This window comes from Pan paniscus, chromosome 1 (genome assembly GCF_029289425.2).
Source record: "Pan paniscus chromosome 1, NHGRI_mPanPan1-v2.0_pri, whole genome shotgun sequence".
Classification (NCBI taxonomy): domain Eukaryota; kingdom Metazoa; phylum Chordata; class Mammalia; order Primates; family Hominidae; genus Pan; species Pan paniscus.
Genome location: NC_073249.2, coordinates 216299272 through 216317506, shown reverse-complemented (window position 1 = coordinate 216317506; position 18235 = coordinate 216299272). Strand labels below are relative to the sequence as shown.

General features: G+C 52.7%; 2 protein-coding genes across 4 annotated transcripts in view; one reads left to right on the top strand and one right to left on the bottom strand.

Moving 5' to 3' along the window:
- Window positions 1-813: 813 nt before the first annotated feature.
- KIAA2013 (KIAA2013 ortholog) lies at window positions 814-7527 on the bottom strand. 3 transcript variants are annotated; one of them, XM_034955602.3, is made up of 3 exons: window positions 6389-7514; window positions 3819-4672; window positions 814-2205 (listed from the first exon to the last, which is right to left on the bottom strand). In XM_034955602.3, exons 1-3 carry the CDS (start codon window positions 7419-7421, stop codon window positions 2203-2205), a joined length of 1890 nt encoding a protein of 629 aa, XP_034811493.1. In that variant the 5' UTR covers window positions 7422-7514; the 3' UTR covers window positions 814-2202. The 3 variants fall into 3 exon arrangements, with proteins under 3 accessions (XP_034811493.1, XP_034811492.1, XP_034811495.1); XM_034955601.3 differs by having other exon boundaries at window positions 814-1532; window positions 6389-7512; XM_034955604.3 differs by lacking the exon at window positions 814-2205 and having other exon boundaries at window positions 3329-4672; window positions 6389-7527.
- An 8241-nt stretch (window positions 7528-15768) lies between these two features.
- Window positions 15769-18235, top strand: part of PLOD1 (procollagen-lysine,2-oxoglutarate 5-dioxygenase 1) — a 40834-nt gene continuing 38367 nt past the window's right edge. The window contains exon 1 of the mRNA XM_003822061.5: window positions 15769-16048. Within this exon, the coding sequence (XP_003822109.1) occupies window positions 15973-16048 (76 nt within the window). The 5' untranslated portion in view covers window positions 15769-15972. The remainder of the gene's footprint in view (window positions 16049-18235) is intronic.

The window sequence follows — 18235 nt, the reverse complement described above, 5'->3', positions numbered from 1 at the left end:
TGGGAGCTGCAGTTGTGGTCTAACAGCTTTCCGTTTAATGTCACACTGTAAATGACACCAATTGCACCCCAGGAGGTTCCCACTCTGTAATAGGTGAACCAGCCGGTGGCCCACGGCTGGAAGATCACATGTCAGAGCTCTGCACGAGCCGGGGGAGAAGGTGCTGCATGGACAGAAGTAAGTGGGTGACCAGTGCCACTAAGAGCAGAGCTTGAGTTTACTCTCATAACCATCAGCTGTGGGCCAGACATTTGGCTGCTTTGCAGGCAGACCAGGCTTCCCGGTGAGTCATGCTGCTTAAAATGCTGTCTGGGAACGCAGAGAAAGTCTAAACGCCAAGACGCTGAGGACAGCCCCGCAGGTGGACTGCCATGCCCGGCTCGGCCCCTTTTTGGTACCCAGAGTGGACCCTTCTCCCCACAGAGGGGAGGCATCCGATGGTGGCTTCAGCAGACAACCTGGAGAAGAACCACTCAGGGTTTGTCTTGCTGACGTCCTATAGCCAGCAAAACCCAGGGCAGGAGAACCCTGGCTCTTTAGGGCAGGTGGGGGAGAGGGCACCTTAGCAGGGAAGGAGCTAGGGTAATGCCAGAAGCAACCCACTCGGCAGGGCCACTCAGCAACCCCCTGGCGAGCAGAAAGGTGGCCAACAACACATCTTCTGGGCAGACTCCTTTGAAGAGAGGTAGAACATACCGGAAAGGAATAGCATTGTGACAGCGGGGCCGGGTGGGTGTCCTGCTTCTGACAGATCTAGTGCTGAGGGCAGACGTGGTGCATGTCTCCAGGTTTCAACCACACACAAACCGGTCGTGAAAGTTTGAAAGATATTTATTTAAAAACAGAACAAAAAAGCTTTGGTATTTCAAAACCTGACAATCATCAATCACTAGAAAGTTAAACACCTCCCCTGAAGCCCCAAAGTACAAAACCACAGATGTCCGCAGGCTCCTAAAAAAGGGCGTGCAAACCTGAGGATGACAGCACAACCCGCACCCTCCTACAGGTAGCAGCACAGCCACCCTGGGGGGCCCCGGCCCAGCCTCGGGACCGTGGGGCCTCCGAACGCCGAGACGGACATCACCGCCAACACTCACCATCTACAAAATCTCAACAAAAATAAATTAAAACTTCATTAAGAAAGAACACGTTAAATTAGGAAAAGGACACAACTTTTCCTAGACAAGAGTCTTTTCAAAAGACGATCTATTTCCTGGGACAGAAGAAAGGGGGAAAGCGGAAGGAGTGAGTTCCATTTCAAGTATTTGCCATACAGGTTCATTTTATTGAGTGGAAAGCTTACAAAAGGTCCACTGGCCCCTTCCCTCCCCACGTGACACTCATTCCTTCCAATGCAAACTCTGGTGTATCCACACTCACTTCTGCGTCACTGGTTTCCCCCAACAAGGCACAAAGGGCGGGTGCTTCCAAAGGATCCCTTGCTCCTGGCAGCGGGACTTTCAGTGCTGGGTGTCTTGTGCAAATGGTGGCTGAAAGCAGGACTGTTAGTTCACTCAGACACTGGGATCTTCCTGTTCAATTCATAAAACAAGTGTGATTACTGTTCACTGCCAACCCCAGTGGCCAGCTACAGAAATAGGCTACGGAGACAACCCTAGTGGCACCACACCCTGGCTCTGACCCAGCCTTGCAGAATTACCACGGACTCAGTGGCCTGGGCCCTTCTGGAGCTGAGTGTTCACTGGCTCCACTCTGGCACGGCCCAGCTTGAGCCTGAGTCAAGGAGAGATCGGTCAGTACCCCATGAAGGTAGTTTGGCTCATTTGCCCAACTGTGGGAGGAACCGAAGGTGCACTCAAGAGCGAGGGCAGAGAAGCCACCAAGCAGCAGGGAAAAGCAGCCGCCTGCCAAACAGACGGCAAAACCCACACGATGCACATTTGGCACCTGTCCTAGTGCAGCTAGTTCAGAGGCGGCTCACAAGGAAGGCCTCTGTGCGGTCCTTTTTGATCTGACTTTTGATCTTTCTTCGAACTTGAGGAACTCAGCCCTGTCTCCCACTCTTCTGCTCTTTCAGGTCAAGTTCTGCTTCCTTTTCCAAGTCCTGGTCTTGGGCCAGAAACTAGAAGCCGCAGGCATCCCTGTGGATGTGATGGGACACTTCCCATTTCTCCAGGGTGGGATCTGGGCTCTCTGACTACTTGGGGGCACAGACGCAGAGCCTAATATACCTCTCTACTGTCACTACAGTTTAAAAAGAGAAGATAAAGGAGAAAAGAAGAGAAGGGAGGGGAGGGGAGGACGGGGGATACGGGAGGAGAGAAGAGAAAGGGAAACAGCTCAGCTCTTTGGGAAACATTTTCTTCTACAACTGCTAACAAAGGCCTCCCCCTGGAATCCCTGCTGGTCTTTCTCCTGAGGAAGCACAGAAGGCCAGGCGGCAGGGCACAGTAGGCAGCCTCACCCCGCGACAGCAATGCTGATGCTAAGATGCTGCCCCGATGACAGTCTTGCAGCAATGATGGCCAAAATCACCGCTTCCAGGGGCAAACATGTCTCAGGAAACTTGAGGGCAATGCTTCTGTCCTGTGTCCTATGCTAACGAGATGGCCACTCTGGTCTGAGGCCTGGAGCAAGGGGCTGACCTCTGCATGCCATGAACAGGCACATGGGGGGAAGCTGGGGATCCCGCCAGCAGTTCAGACAGAGGCTTCAAGTCAATCTAGGGGCTTGTTGCAGTTATTTTTATTTTATTATTATTTATTATTATTTTTTATTTTTTTGACACAGAGTCTCACTCTGTCACCCAGGCTGGAGTGCACTGGCATGATCTCGGGTCACTGCAACCTCCGTCTCCCGGGTTCAAGCAATTCTCCTGCCTCAGCCTCCCGAGTAGCTGGAATTACAGGCATGCACCACCATGCCCAGCTAATTTTTGTATTTTTAGTACAGATGGGGTTTCACCATGTTGGCCAGGCTGGTCTTGAACTCCTGACCTCAGGTGATCTGCCCGCCTCAGCCTCCCAAAGTACTGGGATTATAGGCATGAGCCACTGCACCCAGCCTCATTATTATTATTTTTAGACAGGGTCTCACTCTGTCACCTGGGATGGAGTGCAATGGTGTAATCACAGCTCACTGCAGTCTCAAACTCCTGGGCTCAAGTGATCCTCCCACCTCAGCCTCCTAAGTAGCTGGGACTACAAGCGTGCACTATCACGCCTGGCTGATTTTTAAATTTTTTGTAGAGACAAGTCCTCGTTATCCTGCCCAGGCTGGTCTCAAACTACTGGGCTCAAAGGATCCTCCCACCTCAGCCTCCCAAAGTGTTGAGATTATAGGCATGAGCCACCAGGCCCTGCCTCTATTTTTTTTTTTTTTTTTTTTTTTTACTTTTATTTGCTTTTTTGTTTTGTTTTTTGCTTTTTTGAGACAGGGTCTTGCTCTGTTGCCCAAGCTAGAGTGCAATGACACAATCATAGTTCACTGCAGCCTCAAACTCCTGGGCTCAAGGGATTCTCCCATCTCAGCCTCCCAAGTAGCTGGGACTACAGGCACAAACCACCACACCCAGCTTGCAGTTATTTTTAAATGCTGAGATTTATGATGCGGGAGGAGGGGAGGGCTGCCCTGGAAAGCCAGAAGACCATCAATTCACACCTGGATTTCCAGCTTTCCCTTCCTCGTCGTCTCCTCTCAAAACACTTGCGCGCGCTCTCTGGTGTCAAGGGCTGAGGGCATCAGGACACCCATTCCTGCCCAGGCCTCACCCCCCCTCGCCAGGCTAGCCCCTTCCGAGACACAGGGCTGAGAGCAATGCCAAGGCCTCGGGTTTCGACCAGATGGCGGCTTCCTACCTTACTCCTGAAGAGGGGCTTGGCTCCAGGCCCACAGTACTCGTTGTAGATGAGCTTGAAGAGGAAGAGGTGGAAGAGGGTGATTAGGGAGGCCACGCTGAACCAGAAGAGGAAGGGCAGCCCGGGGTCCTGCTGGGCCATGTGCTCGTCATGGGCCAGGATGGCCTTGAGGTGCAGCGTGTGCCGCAGGTCCTGTAGGTGTGTGAGGTCAGTGGAGATGTAGAGCAGTGGCGTGATGGGCTGTGTCACCATGACCGAGAAGGTGTGGCCCGTGGGCGCCGAGGTCAGCTCCACTGGCTCGTCCAGGCAGCCTGCCTTGCAGGCATAGATCTTGACAGGCTGGCCACGGGACTCCACGGACACGTGTAGGTAGGGCTTGCCCTCGGCATCCGCCAGCACGGCCAGGTTGATATGGTCGTTCTTGTAGCGGATGCCATGCAATGCATAGCTGTTGTGCAGCACGTCGGGGTCGGCCTGGAACTGGAGGTGGTTCTCTGTGAACTGCAGCCCCCCGAAGCTGAGCACCATGCCCTGCAGGATGCCTGGGGCACCCACCTTCACCAGCCCCTTGCAGCCACGCTTCTGGAGGGTCAGCCTCCACAGGTCAGAGAGCTGCAGGATCTGCTGGACGGAGGACAGCCGCCCCGGCCACAGGTTCTCGGCGTGCATGGTGGCATGCCCGCTGAAGCAGTGATCTTCATAGTTGAGCGTCGACTCCATCTGGTCTCGCTCCCTGTGGCTCAGGGAAGGGCTGAGCAGCGGGGCTGGCGAGCAGGAGAGCATGTAATAGAGTGTCAGGTTCACGGTGAGGCCAGACGGCGTGTGGGTGTCAGTGATCTTCTTCATTTCCACTCCTGCAACACCATGAAAGCGGCATGTTAAGGGGGAAGGACAGCTGGGAGGCAGAGCATATGAAATAAAGACCAAGGGCAGCAGAAGAGTGAGGTGTTGTGCCTTAATGATAAAGACAGTGGTGCCCATCTCCCTAAAGTATAGAAGAAAGTCAGCCTGTCTTGTTTACACGACCAACTTGAGCCTGTGGGCCTGAAATCTAGAATCCTGTTAAAAAGCAGCGGGGCCTGGTGCCAGAGCCCAGAAGAACACAGACTTAGCCAGGACTTGGCACCAACCCTATGATCAGACATCCTGCGCCAGATCAGTCACCAGTGCTGAGGCCAGTCTCAGGCCACTTCTCCTCTCTGTCCTTTCTCTCTCCAGTCTTGTAGCTTTATGTATGTATGTATTTATTTGTTTATTGAGACAGAGTCTCACTCTGTTGCCCAGGCTTGAGTGCAGTGGAACGATCTCAGGTTACTACAGCCTCCGCCTCCCAGGTTCAAGTGATTCTCCCGTCTCAGCCTTTGAGTAGCTGGGACTACAGGTGCAGGCCACCACCCATGCCTAAAACAGCCCTGGCAGAAGCATTCAATAGACACTTGCTGAATAAACACGTGCTGGGCCCCTTTGCTACTGATGGATTCAACAGCCCTAAGATTTAAAAACATACACACACACAACTTTGTTTCTGTGAAGATGACCATCCTCTCGCCGGGCGCGGTGGCTCACGCCTGTAATCCCAGCACTTTGGGAGGCCAAGGTGGATGGATCATGAGGTCAGGTTAAGTTTTGTATTTTTAGTACAGACAAGGTTTCGCCACGTTGGCCAGGTTGGTCTTGAACTCCTGACCTCAGGTGATCCACCTGCCTCAGCCTCCCAAAGTGCTGGGATTACAGGCGTGAGCCACCGCGCCCAGCCAGCACATTCTAGCCTAAAAAGATGCCTTATTTTAATTTTAATTTTCACTTTTCTAATGTCTGTCTTCCTCCCAACCAGAATTTAAGCAAGCACCATGAGAACGGGAACTCTGGTTCCCATCTGCACCCCCCCATGCATAGAACAGCCCTGGCAGAAGCATTCAATAGATACTTGCTGAATGAACTCAACTCTCTGAGCAACCAAACACAAAGGTTCAGACAATTGGAACCCTGGAAACCAAAACCCCTCTCTCATCCAGAACAGGATTTTCTTTTCTTTAACAGTCAACGAGAGGAGAGTTTTCATCAGGCAGGAGCATCTCAACCTGCTAAAAGGGATTCTCCAACCTCCCTGTGAACCAGTTGCAGCCACAACTGCCAGGACGCACCTCAGCCTAGCAGGGGTTATGTCAAGAAGCCCACGTCTGTCACCAGGCCGACTGCGGTGCTGAGCAAAAATCAGGGGATCCACCTGCTGGTTTCACCTCTGCAAACTGACTCTAAAACACTTCACTCTGCTCACATCAGGCCCCATCTACCAAAACAAGTAACAGAAAGAATTGACCTTTACACTCAATTGTCCACTACAGTCTCATAAAAACCTTCTGAGGTAGGCGTTATTGTTATTAAATACAGGCCCAGAGAGATTAGGCGACGAATCCAAAGGTCGCACAGACACTAAGCAGTTGAGCAGATTCAACCCCTGGTGAAACGCCAAGCCCAAGTTTTAACCACCCCACCATCACCTTCAGTGTCACCTCTGCAGACTTGGGAGGGACATATCTAGGGTGGACCAAGCGCTGGCCAGGACTCACCTGGGCTGAAGAGCTGAGCCCAGAGGAGCTGGTGGTCTTGAAGCAGCTCCGCCGCTGGCATGTCCAAGAGCTCCAGCATTTCCTTCCGTGCCAAGTCCTGCAGCGCCTTGAGCTCCTTGGCTGCTTTGCTTTTGAGCACCTGGGGGTTAATGGGGCCAGAGACGTGCACCACCCACAGCACCGTCTCATCCAGCTGCGTCTTGGGAGCCACTTGGAGGCGGTTCACCAGCTTCTTGGCGGCCACCACCACCAGGTGCACCAACCCAGTGGGCGTAGGCGGGGACCGGCCTGAGTAGAGGAGGAACTGATGGTCTCCGACCTTCTCCAGGGTACTGGTGAAGGCCTTGGGGGCTGGGCCGGCAGTGGGCCCCACAGTCTGCAGCGCGGCCACGCGCTCCGTGGGGTTGTTGAGCTGGATGCGCTGCAGGTAGACGTGAGGTCGGCCCCTGTGCGCCAGAAAGTCCTCTTGCAGCAGCACGCAGTCGCGGCCGGACCCCGCGGCAAGGCCAGAGACGGAGGCGGGCCCGGGGCCGGCGGCCACGGGGCCAGGACCTGGGGACCCCAGCTGCAGGCAACGCACGCGGCGCAGAAGCCCCTCCCGCAGCAGCAGCACCGCCTCTCCAGCTTCAGCCAGCGCGCTCAGCGGGCGCAGCTGCACGAAGGGCACAAAGTCGGGCGCCACGGCGGGCTCCCGCTCCCCGGGAGTCACCCACAGCCGATTGGCAGCCACGTCCAGGGCCAGGAAGCCGTTGGCCACCAGAGCCGGCACTCCAGGGCCCAGCGGTACCGCCTCACCGCGCTCCCGCAGGCCGCGCCAGGCGCGGGTGGCCGCCTCCAGGCAGGCAGACGGCTCGGCGGCGCCCGGCTCACCGCGGGACCAGGGCAGCAAGTGCAGGCCGCCCGCCGCCCGCCGCGCGCCGGACCCCCCAAACCACAGAAGCAGCAGCAGGAGGCCAAGCAGGCAGAGGAGGCGGCGGGCCCAGCTGCTCGACAGCAGTCCCGGCAGCCCCTTGAGCCGCTGCTGCAGCCACATCGGGCCGCCAGGCGCGGGCAAGGGCGCGAGGGCGGCCGCCGGGCCCGCCGCCCAGCCCACCGGCCCGGCCGCCCGCGCCTCACTGCCCGGCCCGGACCGCGGCGCCCACCCCGGCCCCCGCCGCAACCGCCGCAGCAGCCGCCACCCCTGCTTCCTCCTTCTTCTCGGTGGCCTCCAGCCGTCAAACGACGCCGGCCGTCAAGCGTCGCCGTGTCTTTTACGACAGATGGAAAACAGGAGGGCGGAGGGAGGAGAGAGAGGCGGGCCGGAGAGAAGGGGGCGGAGCCACGGCGAGGGCGGGACAGAAGCTGCCGGGGGCGGGACCACCCGTTCCCAGGCCGGAAGAGTGAAGTCCAGTGGAGTTAAGTGCAGGGGTCTGGGGAGGACTGGAAGCATCCAATTCACTCGTGAAAAAAACATCGAGCCAGCCAAACCGAACACGTGTTGGGCCCCTTTGCTACTGATGGATTCAACAGCCCCAAAATTTAAAAACATACACACACACACACAACAACTTTGTTTCTGTAAAAATGACCATCCTCTCGCCGCGCGCGGTGGCTCACGCCTGTAATCCCAGCACTTTGGGAGGCCAAGGCGGGCGGATCACGAGGTCAGCAGTTTGAGACCAGCCTGACCAACATGGTGAAACCCCATCTCTACTAAAAATACAAAAACTAGCCGGGCGTGGTGGCGCATGCCTGTAATCCCTGCTCCTCAGGAGGCTGAGGTAGGAGAACTGCTTGAACCCGTGAGGCGGAGGTTGCAGGCTTGCAGTGAGCCGAGATCACGCCACTGCACTCCAGCCTGGGCGACAGAGTGAGACTCTGTCTCAAAAAAAAAAAAAAAAAAAAAAAAGACTATCCTCACTGCAAAGAAACACTTGGAACAATACGAAAAAGTGGAGGAAAAAAAAAGGAGAGAGAAGAGGAAGAAAGAAGAAGAAAGGAAAAGGGAGGAGGAGGGGAAGGGGAACCACCAGAGGCCAGGAGTGGTGGCTCACGTCTGTAATTCCAGCACTTTAGGAGGCTGAGATGGGCAAATCACTTGAGGTCAGGAGTTCGAAACCAGCCTGACCAACATGGTGAAAACCTGTCTCTACTAAAAATACAAAAATTAGGCTGGGCATGGTGGCTCACGCCTGTAATCCCAGCATTTTGGGAGGCCGAGGCCGCCAGATCACGAGATCAGGAGATCCAGACCATCCTGGCTAACACGGTGAAACCCTGTCTCTACTAAAAATATAAAAAATTAGCCAGGCGTGGTGGCAGGCGCCTGTAGTCCCAGCTACTCGGGAGGCTGAGGCAGGAGAATGGCGTGAACCCGGGAGGCGGTGCTTGCAGTGAGCCAAGATCGCGCCACTGCACTCCAGCCTGGGTGACAGAGGGAGACTCTGTCTCAAAAAAAAATAAATAAATAAAAGAATAAATAAAAAAATAAAAATGCAAAAATTAGCTGGGCGTGGTGGTGGGCGCCTGTAATCCCAGCTACTTGAGAGACTGAGGCACGAGAATCGCTTGAACCAGGGAGGCAGAGGTTGCAGTGAGCCGAGATCGCGCCACTGCACTCCAGCCTGGGCAACAGAGCGAGACTCCGTCTAAAAAAATTAAAAATAAAATAAAAACTAACCACCAGAAACTAGACTTCCCAAAAAATATTTTGTTAACAGACCTGTCTAGCTGCATGCACACCACACGTGGACACAAATCCAGCCAAGGGCCATCAATGTCTCCACTACACCAAATCGTCTTCTTGATGTCCGTCCTAAGTTTTAACTTATTAAATAACATAAGACACTAACGTCTCATACTTTGAAAATGGCTTTAAATTGTGAATCATCGATGCAAAAAAGAAATTTTGCTTTGTATTTTGGGAAAAAAATTCAATATAAGCACAGAGGCAGACAATGGGTGATTGTTTCCACTTTGGTTTCAGTACATTCCAAAGCCAGACAGTGCTTCCCAGTTGTTGGAAATTAAACGGTCATTTGAGGTGGCCTCTGGTGGGCTGTGAGCAGACACAGAAATGTTTGCTGAGGCCAGTGCCCTTTAGAAGGAACTGTCCAAGTGGTCCTACAGTCTGCTTACCATTTTTATTTTATTTATTTATTTTATTTATTTTTATTTTTTATTTTTTTGAGACAGAGTCGCACTTTGTCCCCCAGGCTAAAGGGCAGTGGTGCGATCTCAGCTCACTGCAACCTCTGCCTCCTAGGTTCAAGCAGTTGTCATGCCTCAGCCTCCCAAGAAGCTAGGATTACAGCCAATACACCTGGCTAATTTTTGTGTTTTTAGTAGAGACCAGGGTTCACAACATTGGCCAGCATGGTCTCAAACTCCTGACCTCAGATGATCCAACTGCCTCAGCCTCCCAAAGTGCTGGGATTACAGGCGTGAGCCACTGCGCCTGCCTTATTTATTTATTTATTTATTGAGACAGAGTTTCACTCTTGTTGCCCAGGCTGGAGTATAGTGGCGCGATCTCGGCTCACCACAACCTCCACCTCCTGAGTTCAAGCAGTCCTCCTGCCTCAGTCTCCTGAGTAGCTGGGATTACAGGAACCTGCCTGTACAGGTGTACAGGAACCTACACACCTGGCTAATTTTTGTATTTTTAGTAGAGATGGAGTTTCACCATGTTGGCCAGGCTGGTCTGGAACTCCTTACTTGTGATCTGCCCACCGTGGCCTCCCAAAGTTCTGGGATTACAGGTGTGAGCCACCACCCCCAGTCCTATTTATTTATTTATTTATTTAGAGAGAGGGTCTCACTCTGTTGCCCAGGCTGGAGTGCAGTGGCACGATCACAGCTCACTGCAACCTCCATCTCCCAGGCTTAAGTGATCCTCCCAACTCAGCCTCCCAAGTAGCTAGAACTATAGGCCGTCACCATTATGCCCAGCTAATTTTTTTTTTTTTTTTTTTGGTATTTTTTGGAGAGGCAGGTTTTTGCCATGTTGCCCAGGCTGGTCTTGAGCTCCTGAACTCAAGCAGTCCTCCTACCTTGGCCTCCCAGAGTGCTGGGATTACAGGTGTGAGCCACCACACTTAACCTTCTTTATTTTTTTTTCAATTTTTATTTTAGGTTCAGGGAGTACATGTGCAGGTTTATTACAAGGGGATATTGTGTGATGCTGAGGTTTAGGCTTTTTTTTTTGAGATGGAGTTTTGCTCTTGTTGCCCAGGCTGGAGTGAAATGGCACGATCTTGGTTCACCACAACCTCCACCTCCCAGGTTCAAGCAATTCTCCTGCCTCAGCCTCCCGAGTAGCTGGGATTACAGGCATGTGCCACCATGCCTGGCTAATTTTTTGTATTTTTAGTAGAGACAGGGTTCTCCATGTTGGTCAGGCTGGTCTGGAACTCCTGACCTCAGATGATCCACCTGCCTCAGCCTTCCAAAGTGCTGGGATTACAGGCGTGAGCCACCGTGCCCAGCCTTAAGGTACTGCACTCCAGCCTGGGAGACAGAGTGAGACTCTGTCTCAAAAAAAAAAAAAAAAGAAAGATGACATTTTATTATGATTTATTTTTACTATTATTATTATTAGGAAGGCTTAAGTGCTAGTGAGAGGTGATCATCCATCTAGCAGCACAGAATATGGCCATCCTACTGAAGCCCTTGCTCCTCCTGGGGCCAAAAAAGGAAATGAATAAAAGAAAAGGATGAAAATGAGAAAAGCCCCTCATGTCACCGGGCAGCTGCCCTCCAGGCCAGCTATCCTTTCTACACCTTCCCTAGAAATCTGAGTCCTGCGCCTTTAACTGTCCACAGCACGTGCAGCACGTACCAGAAGTAACATCTGGACGGCAGCCACCACTGGTTAAAGAGACAGGCCCCCTTTCTCCATGAAGCTTGGGCAGGGTTCAAGTTTCAGCAATTTGGTGAAGGGAACAGGAAACAGATACCAAAGGAGGAGAGGGCAGGCTTTGCCAGAGTGAATCCTTTCTCCCAGAGAGGCCAGCAGCCTCCAAGATTGATTCCCCCTCCTGACTTAAAATGACTTTTGGGCATGGGACTCCCACTGCCCAAGGGGTTTTTTCTTTTCCTTTTTTTTGAGACAGAGTCTTACTCTGTAACTCAGGCAGAAGTACAGTGGTACAATCACGGCTCACTGCAGCCTCAACCTCTTGGGCTCAAATGATCCTCTCACTTCAGCCTCCTGAGAAGCTGAGATTACAGGCGCACACCACCATGCCCTCCTAATTTTTTTTGTGGAGACGGGAGGTGGGTGGGGGCGGAGGGACGGGTCTATGTTGCCCAGGCTGGTCTTGAACTCCTGGTCTCAAAGGATCCTCCCACCTCAGCCTCCCAAAGTGTTGGGATTACAGGCGTGAGTCATGGCACCTGGCCTCAAGGTTTTTTTTTTTTTTTTTCTATTCATAGTACATCACCATTGAGGTTCTCCTTGGACTACAGCAAATGGAGGGTTAGAGCTGGGTTCCAATGCTGCCTCCCTTACTGTAGTTCTGCATCAGTTGTGTGGCATCGAGCAGATTGCTTCACTTCTCTGGGTCTGTTTTCTCATTTTGCAAATGGGGCAATACTGTTTAATTAGCAAGGCTGTTGCGAGCAGGGAATGAGGGAGAGTTTTGAAAACTGAACCAGGGGCCGGGAGCATTGGCTCACACGTGTAATCCCAGCACTTTGGGAGGCTGAGGAAGGCAGATGTCTTGAGCTCAGGAGTTTTAGACCAGCCTGGCCGACATTGTGAAACCCTGTCTCTACAAAAAAAAAAAAAAAAAAAAAAAAAAAATTAGCCAGGCAAGGTGCATGCCTGTAGTCCCAGCTACTCAGGAGGCTGAGGTGGGAGAATCACCTGAGCCCAGGAAGTTGAGGCTGCAGTGGGCTGTAATCACACCACTGCACTCCAGCCTGGGCAACAAAGTGAGACCCTGTCTCAAAAAAAAAGAGAAAATGGAACCAGCCAACAAATGCTCATTCTCCTCCCTCTGCTCCTCCTGGCATTTCCTCTTCCTCCAGGGGTCTGGAGTCTGAGTCTGCATCCTCCTGAATCCAAAACATCCGGTGGATTCTGGCACCAAGTCCTGTCTTCAGATGCTGAAACTCCCAGCCCTGGATCCCAGCTGGGAGGTAGGGGCCCTGGATTCTGCTCAGGCCTCTTCCTTTTACTTGCCTTGGGACCTTGAGCTTGCTGCCCCATGCCTATGGATATCACTTGTGCTATCTGTGCAATGAGCACAACTCCATACAATGAGATGATTTCCACACAATGAGATGATTTCCAAGGTTCCCAGTGACTGACTCTATCTTTGTTTTTTTAATAGAGATGGGGGAAGGGTTTTGCTATAGTGTCCAGGCTGGTCTGGAACTCCTGGGCCCAAGCAGTCCTCCTGCCTTGGCCTCCCGAAGTGCTGGGATTACAGGCATGAGTCTCTGTGCCGGCCTGGACCTATATTCTAAAAATAGCATGTATTGATTTTGTTTGAATATATATATATATTTTTTCAAGACGGAGTTTTGCTCTTGTTGCCCAGGCTAGAGTGCAATGGTGCGATCTCGGCTCACTGCAATCTCCGCCTTCCAGGTTCAAGAAATTCTCCTGCCTCAGCCTCCCAAGTAGCTGGGATTACAGGAATGCGCCACCATGCCCAGATAATTTTGTATTTTTGGTAGAGACAGGGTTTCTCCATGTTGGTCAGGCCGGTCTTGAAATCCCGACGTCAGGTGATCTGCCTGCCTCCACCTCCCAAAGGGCTGGTATTACAGGCATAAGCCACCATGCCCGGCCGATTTTGTTTGAATTTTACAAATAGTATATATTTATTGAAAAAAAAAGAAAAATATAAATAACAAAATAAATACCTGGAAATAATATAAAACATCAAAAATTGTCTATATAAATATGAAATAATCCCACAACCTGGAAATAATCACAGTAAATATTTGGCCATAATTTTCTCCTAGCATTGTCTCTATGCATGTATACATCGGTAAGAATATATTTTTGGCTGGGCGCGATGGCTCACGCCTATAATCCCAACGCTTTGGGAGGCTGAGGCGGGTGGATCACGAGGTCAGGAGTTCAAGACCAGCCTGGCCAAGATGGTGAAACTCCATCTCTACTAAAAATACAAAAATGAGCCAGGCATGGTGGCAGGCACCTGTAATCCCAGCTACTCGGAAGGCTGAGGCAAAGAATTGCTTGAACCAGGGAGGCGGAGGTTGCAGTGAGCTGAGATTGTGCCACTGCACTCCAGCCTGGGCTATACAGTGAGACTCCATCTCAAAAAGAAAAAAAAGAAGGTATTTTTACTGAGTGGAACCATACTATATATTCTGCTTTTCCACTTAACTCATATGGGTAGTGTATTTCTCTGGCTGCAGCATCTGAATGCTATTTTGTTTTTATTTTTATTTTTTGGTTTGCTTGTTTTTTTTGAGGCAGGTTCTGACTCTCTTGCCCAGGCTGGAGTGCAGCGGTGTGATCATGGCTCACTGCAACCTCCACCTCCCGGGCTCAAGTGATCCTCCCCAGTCAGCCTCCTGAGTAGCTGGGACTACAGGCACATGCCACCATGCCCAGCTAATTTTTGTTTTTTTAGTAAAGAAGGGGTTTCACCATGTTGCCCAGGCTGGTCTTGAATTCCTGGGCTCAAGCAATCTGGCTGTCTTGGCCTCCCAAAGTACTGGGATTACAGGCATGAACCACCGCACCCAGCCCATCTGAATGCTGTTGATTTATTAATATCTTTTCCCAGCACAGACGCATAGCCTGCTCTTTGTCGTCCATTGACATTCGTGACATTCCTTCTCTCCCACCCCTTTGCCCCCTGCAGGGAACCCCCTGCCAGCCTAGGGTTACACCTGCCACCCACTCCTCTGGAGCCTAATCAGCTGGGAAAAGGCTCCTGGGTCCCTGTCTGAGGTCTTTTTTTTCTTTTTTTTTTTTGAGACAGAGTCTCGCTCTGTCGCCTAGGCTGGAGTGCAGTGGTTCAATCTTGGCTCACTGCAAACTCAGTCTCCTGGGTTCAAGTGATTCTACTGTCTCAGCCTCCTGAGTAGCTGGGATTACAGGCGCGCGCCACCACGCCTGGCTAATTTTTGTATTTTAGTAGAGACAGAGTTTCACCATGTTGGTCAAGCTGGTCTTGAACTCCTGACCTTGTGATCCGCTCGCCTCAGCCTCCCAAAGTGCTGGGATTACAGGTGTGAGCCACCGTGCCCGGCCTCTGTCTGAGGTTTCTTCCAAGGAAGGAAGGATTTTTGTTCAGAGGTGGCTGCCCCTGTCTGACATCTGGTCCAGGAGCCCTTACTCTAGAGACCGTTGAGTTGTTTGTTGGGCTTTGGGTATCTGTGAAGAGGCCCTAAAAACTTTTATCGATTCGTTTACTCATTTAACAATTAATCTCTCTAGGGTGTGGTGGCTCAGCCTGTAATCCCAGCACTTTGGGAGGCCAAGGCGGGTGGATCATCTGAGGTTGGGAGTTCAAGACCAGCCTGACCAACATGGAGAAACCCCACCTCTACTAAAAATACAAAATTAGCTGGGCATGGTGGCACATGCCTGTAATCCCGGCTACTCGGGAGGCTGAGGCAGGAGAATTGCTTGAACCCGGGAGGCGGAGGTTGCCGTGACCCCAGATCTCGCCGTTGCACTCCAGCCTGGGCAACAAGAGTGAAACTCCGTCTCAAAAAAAAAGTAGAAAAATTAGCCAGGGATGGTGGCTCAGGCCTGTGATCCCACCTACTTGGGAGGCTGAGATGGGAGGATCGCTTGAGCCCGGGAGGTCGAGGCTGCAGTAAGCGGTGATCACGCCACTGCACTCCAGCCTGGGCAACTGAAAGCAACCTTGTCTCAAAAAAATGGAAAAAAAAAAAAACCTCAGAAGCAAGACTTTCCTTGGCTCAGAGGTTTGCCTCCCAGGGACACAAAGGTAGATCAAGCGATTGCCTTTTGGGGAGAGTGGAGACGGGCTTCCTGCATTTCCAGTGCCTGGGTGGGCCACGTAGGGGTGTCCGTGTCTCTGAACGCATCCGTGCCCACCCTCACCCCTTGGGTTTTGGGAAGGACTAATGAAATCATGAAAACTGACTTCCTTGGGGCTTGACCTGGGGCTGCTCTAAGTGCGCTACAGGTAACGCCATTAACCCGTGCAAGACCCAATGAACAGACGCTATCATAAGCCCCACTTTTCAGGCGAGCAAACAGGGGCTCGCGGCTATCGATGCCATGGAGCCTTGGCCCAGAACCTGGGGTCTAGAAATCGTGGCCTCGCTCTTCTCTCACCGCCCTCTTTCTGGTCGGAGTGAACCCCCCAGAGAAGGGAGGGAGACGGCAGGGCCTGACGGAAGCCCCGGGAGCTGCGCAGACAGGCGAAGGGAGCTGCCCCGATAAGGAGAGGCCCGGACTTGGGCATATCTGCAGAAAAACCCTTCCCCGCTAGGCAGGCGCGGGGGAGGGCGTGGAGGGGCGGGGTGGTGCCGCCCCCGGGGCGGGCCCAGTGCGTGGCAACGGGACCTGCGGCCCCGTCGCGAAGTTTCCAGCCCTGCGAGCGCCGCCGGGTCGGCCGATCGTCCCCCATACCTCGGCCATGCGGCCCCTGCTGCTACTGGCCCTGCTGGGCTGGCTGCTGCTGGCCGAAGCGAAGGGCGACGCCAAGCCGGAGGGTGAGGGAGCGAAGGCCGGGGGCGGGAGCGCGGATCCGGGCGGGAGGGCTGGTGTCGGGCTGCCTCCCTGGGAACGACCTGAATGGGAGGCCTGGGCTGGAGAGGGAGTCTGGGTTCCGGCTCCTTGTCCACTTAATCGCTGGTGACTTGAACAAATCACTTCCCCTCTTGGGGCTGCGGTTCCTGCTTCGGGAAGGAAAGGGTGACAGCTGAGTCCCATTCAGCACAGAAAGGCTCAAATAATAATAGTTTTCATAATAATAACCGACAATGGCTATTCTGCCCAGTGGTCACTATGGGCCAGGCATCAGTTAGGCATGATTGCTACCCTGGTAAGTGTTTCCTTCTATTATCCCCGTTTTCCAGCTGGGCAAACTGAGGCTCCAGAGTTCATTCACTTGCCCAAGATCATACAACTTGTGGGCCTTGGAACCAGGATTTACCCCACCCACCCAGGTGTCTGGTTCCAGAGCCAGGAGGCCTCATGACCATGGGAATGAGGGGTCTTGAGGGGGACAGGGGAGGAATGGGGGTAGAAGGTGTGGCTCACTTTGTGGATAAGTTTGTGCTTTCACCCATGTCCCCTGTGGTCTGCTTAGCCCCTGCCAGGGTAGTCTTCCTCTCTGCAGTTTATTTTTTTTATTTTATTTAATGTATTATTTATTTAGTTATTTATTTATTTTTGAGACAGTCTTGCTCTGTCGCCCAGGCTGGAACGCAGTATGCGATCTCGGCTTACTGCAACCTCTGCCTCCCAGGTAAAAGCAATTCTTTTTTTTTTTTGAGATGGAGTCTCGCTCTGTCGCCCAGGCTGGAATGCAGTGGCACAATCTCAGCTCACTGCAACCTCCACCTCCCAGGTTCAAGTGTTTCTCCTGCCTCAGCCTCCCAAGTAGCTGGGATTACAGGCACGCGCCACCATGCCTAGCTAATTTTTGTATTTTTAGTTGAGATGGGGTTTCACCATGCTGGCCAGGCTGGTCTTGAACTTCTGACCTCTTGATCCGCCGGCCTCAGCCTCCCAAAATGTTTGGATTACAGGCGTGAGCCATCGCGCCCGGCCGGTTCAAGCGACTCCTGTACCTCAGCCTCCCAGGTAGGTGGGATCACAGACATGTGCCACCATGCCCAGATAATTTTTGTATTTTTGGTGGAGATGGGGTTTCACCATGTTGGCCAGGCTGGTCTTGAACTCTTGACCTCAGGTGATCAGCCCACCTTGGTCTCCCAAAGTGTTGGGATTACAGGTGTGAGCCACCACACCTGGCCCTCTCTGCAGTTTATACTTGAGGAAACTGAGGCCCAGACAGGTGAAGTGACTGTCCAGGGTGGTCCAGACAGAGGTGGTTGGTCCGGGTCAGCTGGGCTCCAGTCTAGCGCTCTTTCTACTTCCTCAAGGCAGATTGGATTGCAGTGTGTGCCCCACTGTCCTGAGTGGGTGCTTCCCTCCTCCCCAGCCCTCCCTGGCATGGGCCATCTCCAGGGCTGTCCCGAGAAGGGCATAGACTGCGGACAGTCCCAGCAAAGCCAAGCAGAAGTGGCGGTACTTTCCATGGCATTCTCCTCCTTCAGCCTACCCTCCTGGAGAACCTGAAACTGTACCACCAGAAGGATCCCGGGTTCTTTGAGTCAGGAATGGGAACCACCATTTATTTTATTTTATTAATTTTTTTTTTTTTGAGACAGAGTTTCGCTGTGTCCCCCAGGCTGGAGTGCAGTAGCGTGACCTTGGCTCACTGCAACCTCTGTCTCCTGGGTTCAAGCAATTCTCATGCGTCAGCCTCCCAAGTAGCTGGGATTACAGGCCTACACCACCACGCCCAGCTAATTTTTGTATCTTTAGAAGAGACGAGGTTTTGCCATGTTGGCCAGGCTGGTTTCAGACTCCTGACCTCAAGTGATCCTCCTGCCTCGGCCTCCCAAAGTGCTGGGATTACAGGTGGGAGCCACTGCGCCCAGCCAGGAACCACCATTTCTTTTCTTTTCTTTCTTTTTTATTTTTTTGAGGCAGAGTTTCACTCCCGTTGCCCAGGCTGGAGTCCAATGGTGCGATCTCAGCTCACTGCAACCTCCGCCTCCCAGGTTCAAGTGATTCTCCTGCCTCAATCTCCCTAGTGGCTGGGATTACAGGCGGATGCCACAACGCTCAGCTAATGTTTGTATTTTTAGTAGAGACGGGGTTTCACC

Excerpts from the sequence above, each read along its gene's own strand:
- KIAA2013 (XM_034955604.3), bottom strand. The coding sequence starts at position 7,421 with ATGTGGCTGCAGCAGCGGCTCAAGGGGCTGCCGGGACTGCTGTCGAGC. Across the intron at positions 4,673-6,388 it reads GGCTCAGCTCTTCAGCCCAG|GAGTGGAAATGAAGAAGATC; the intron begins GTGAGTCCTGGC and ends ATGGTGTTGCAG.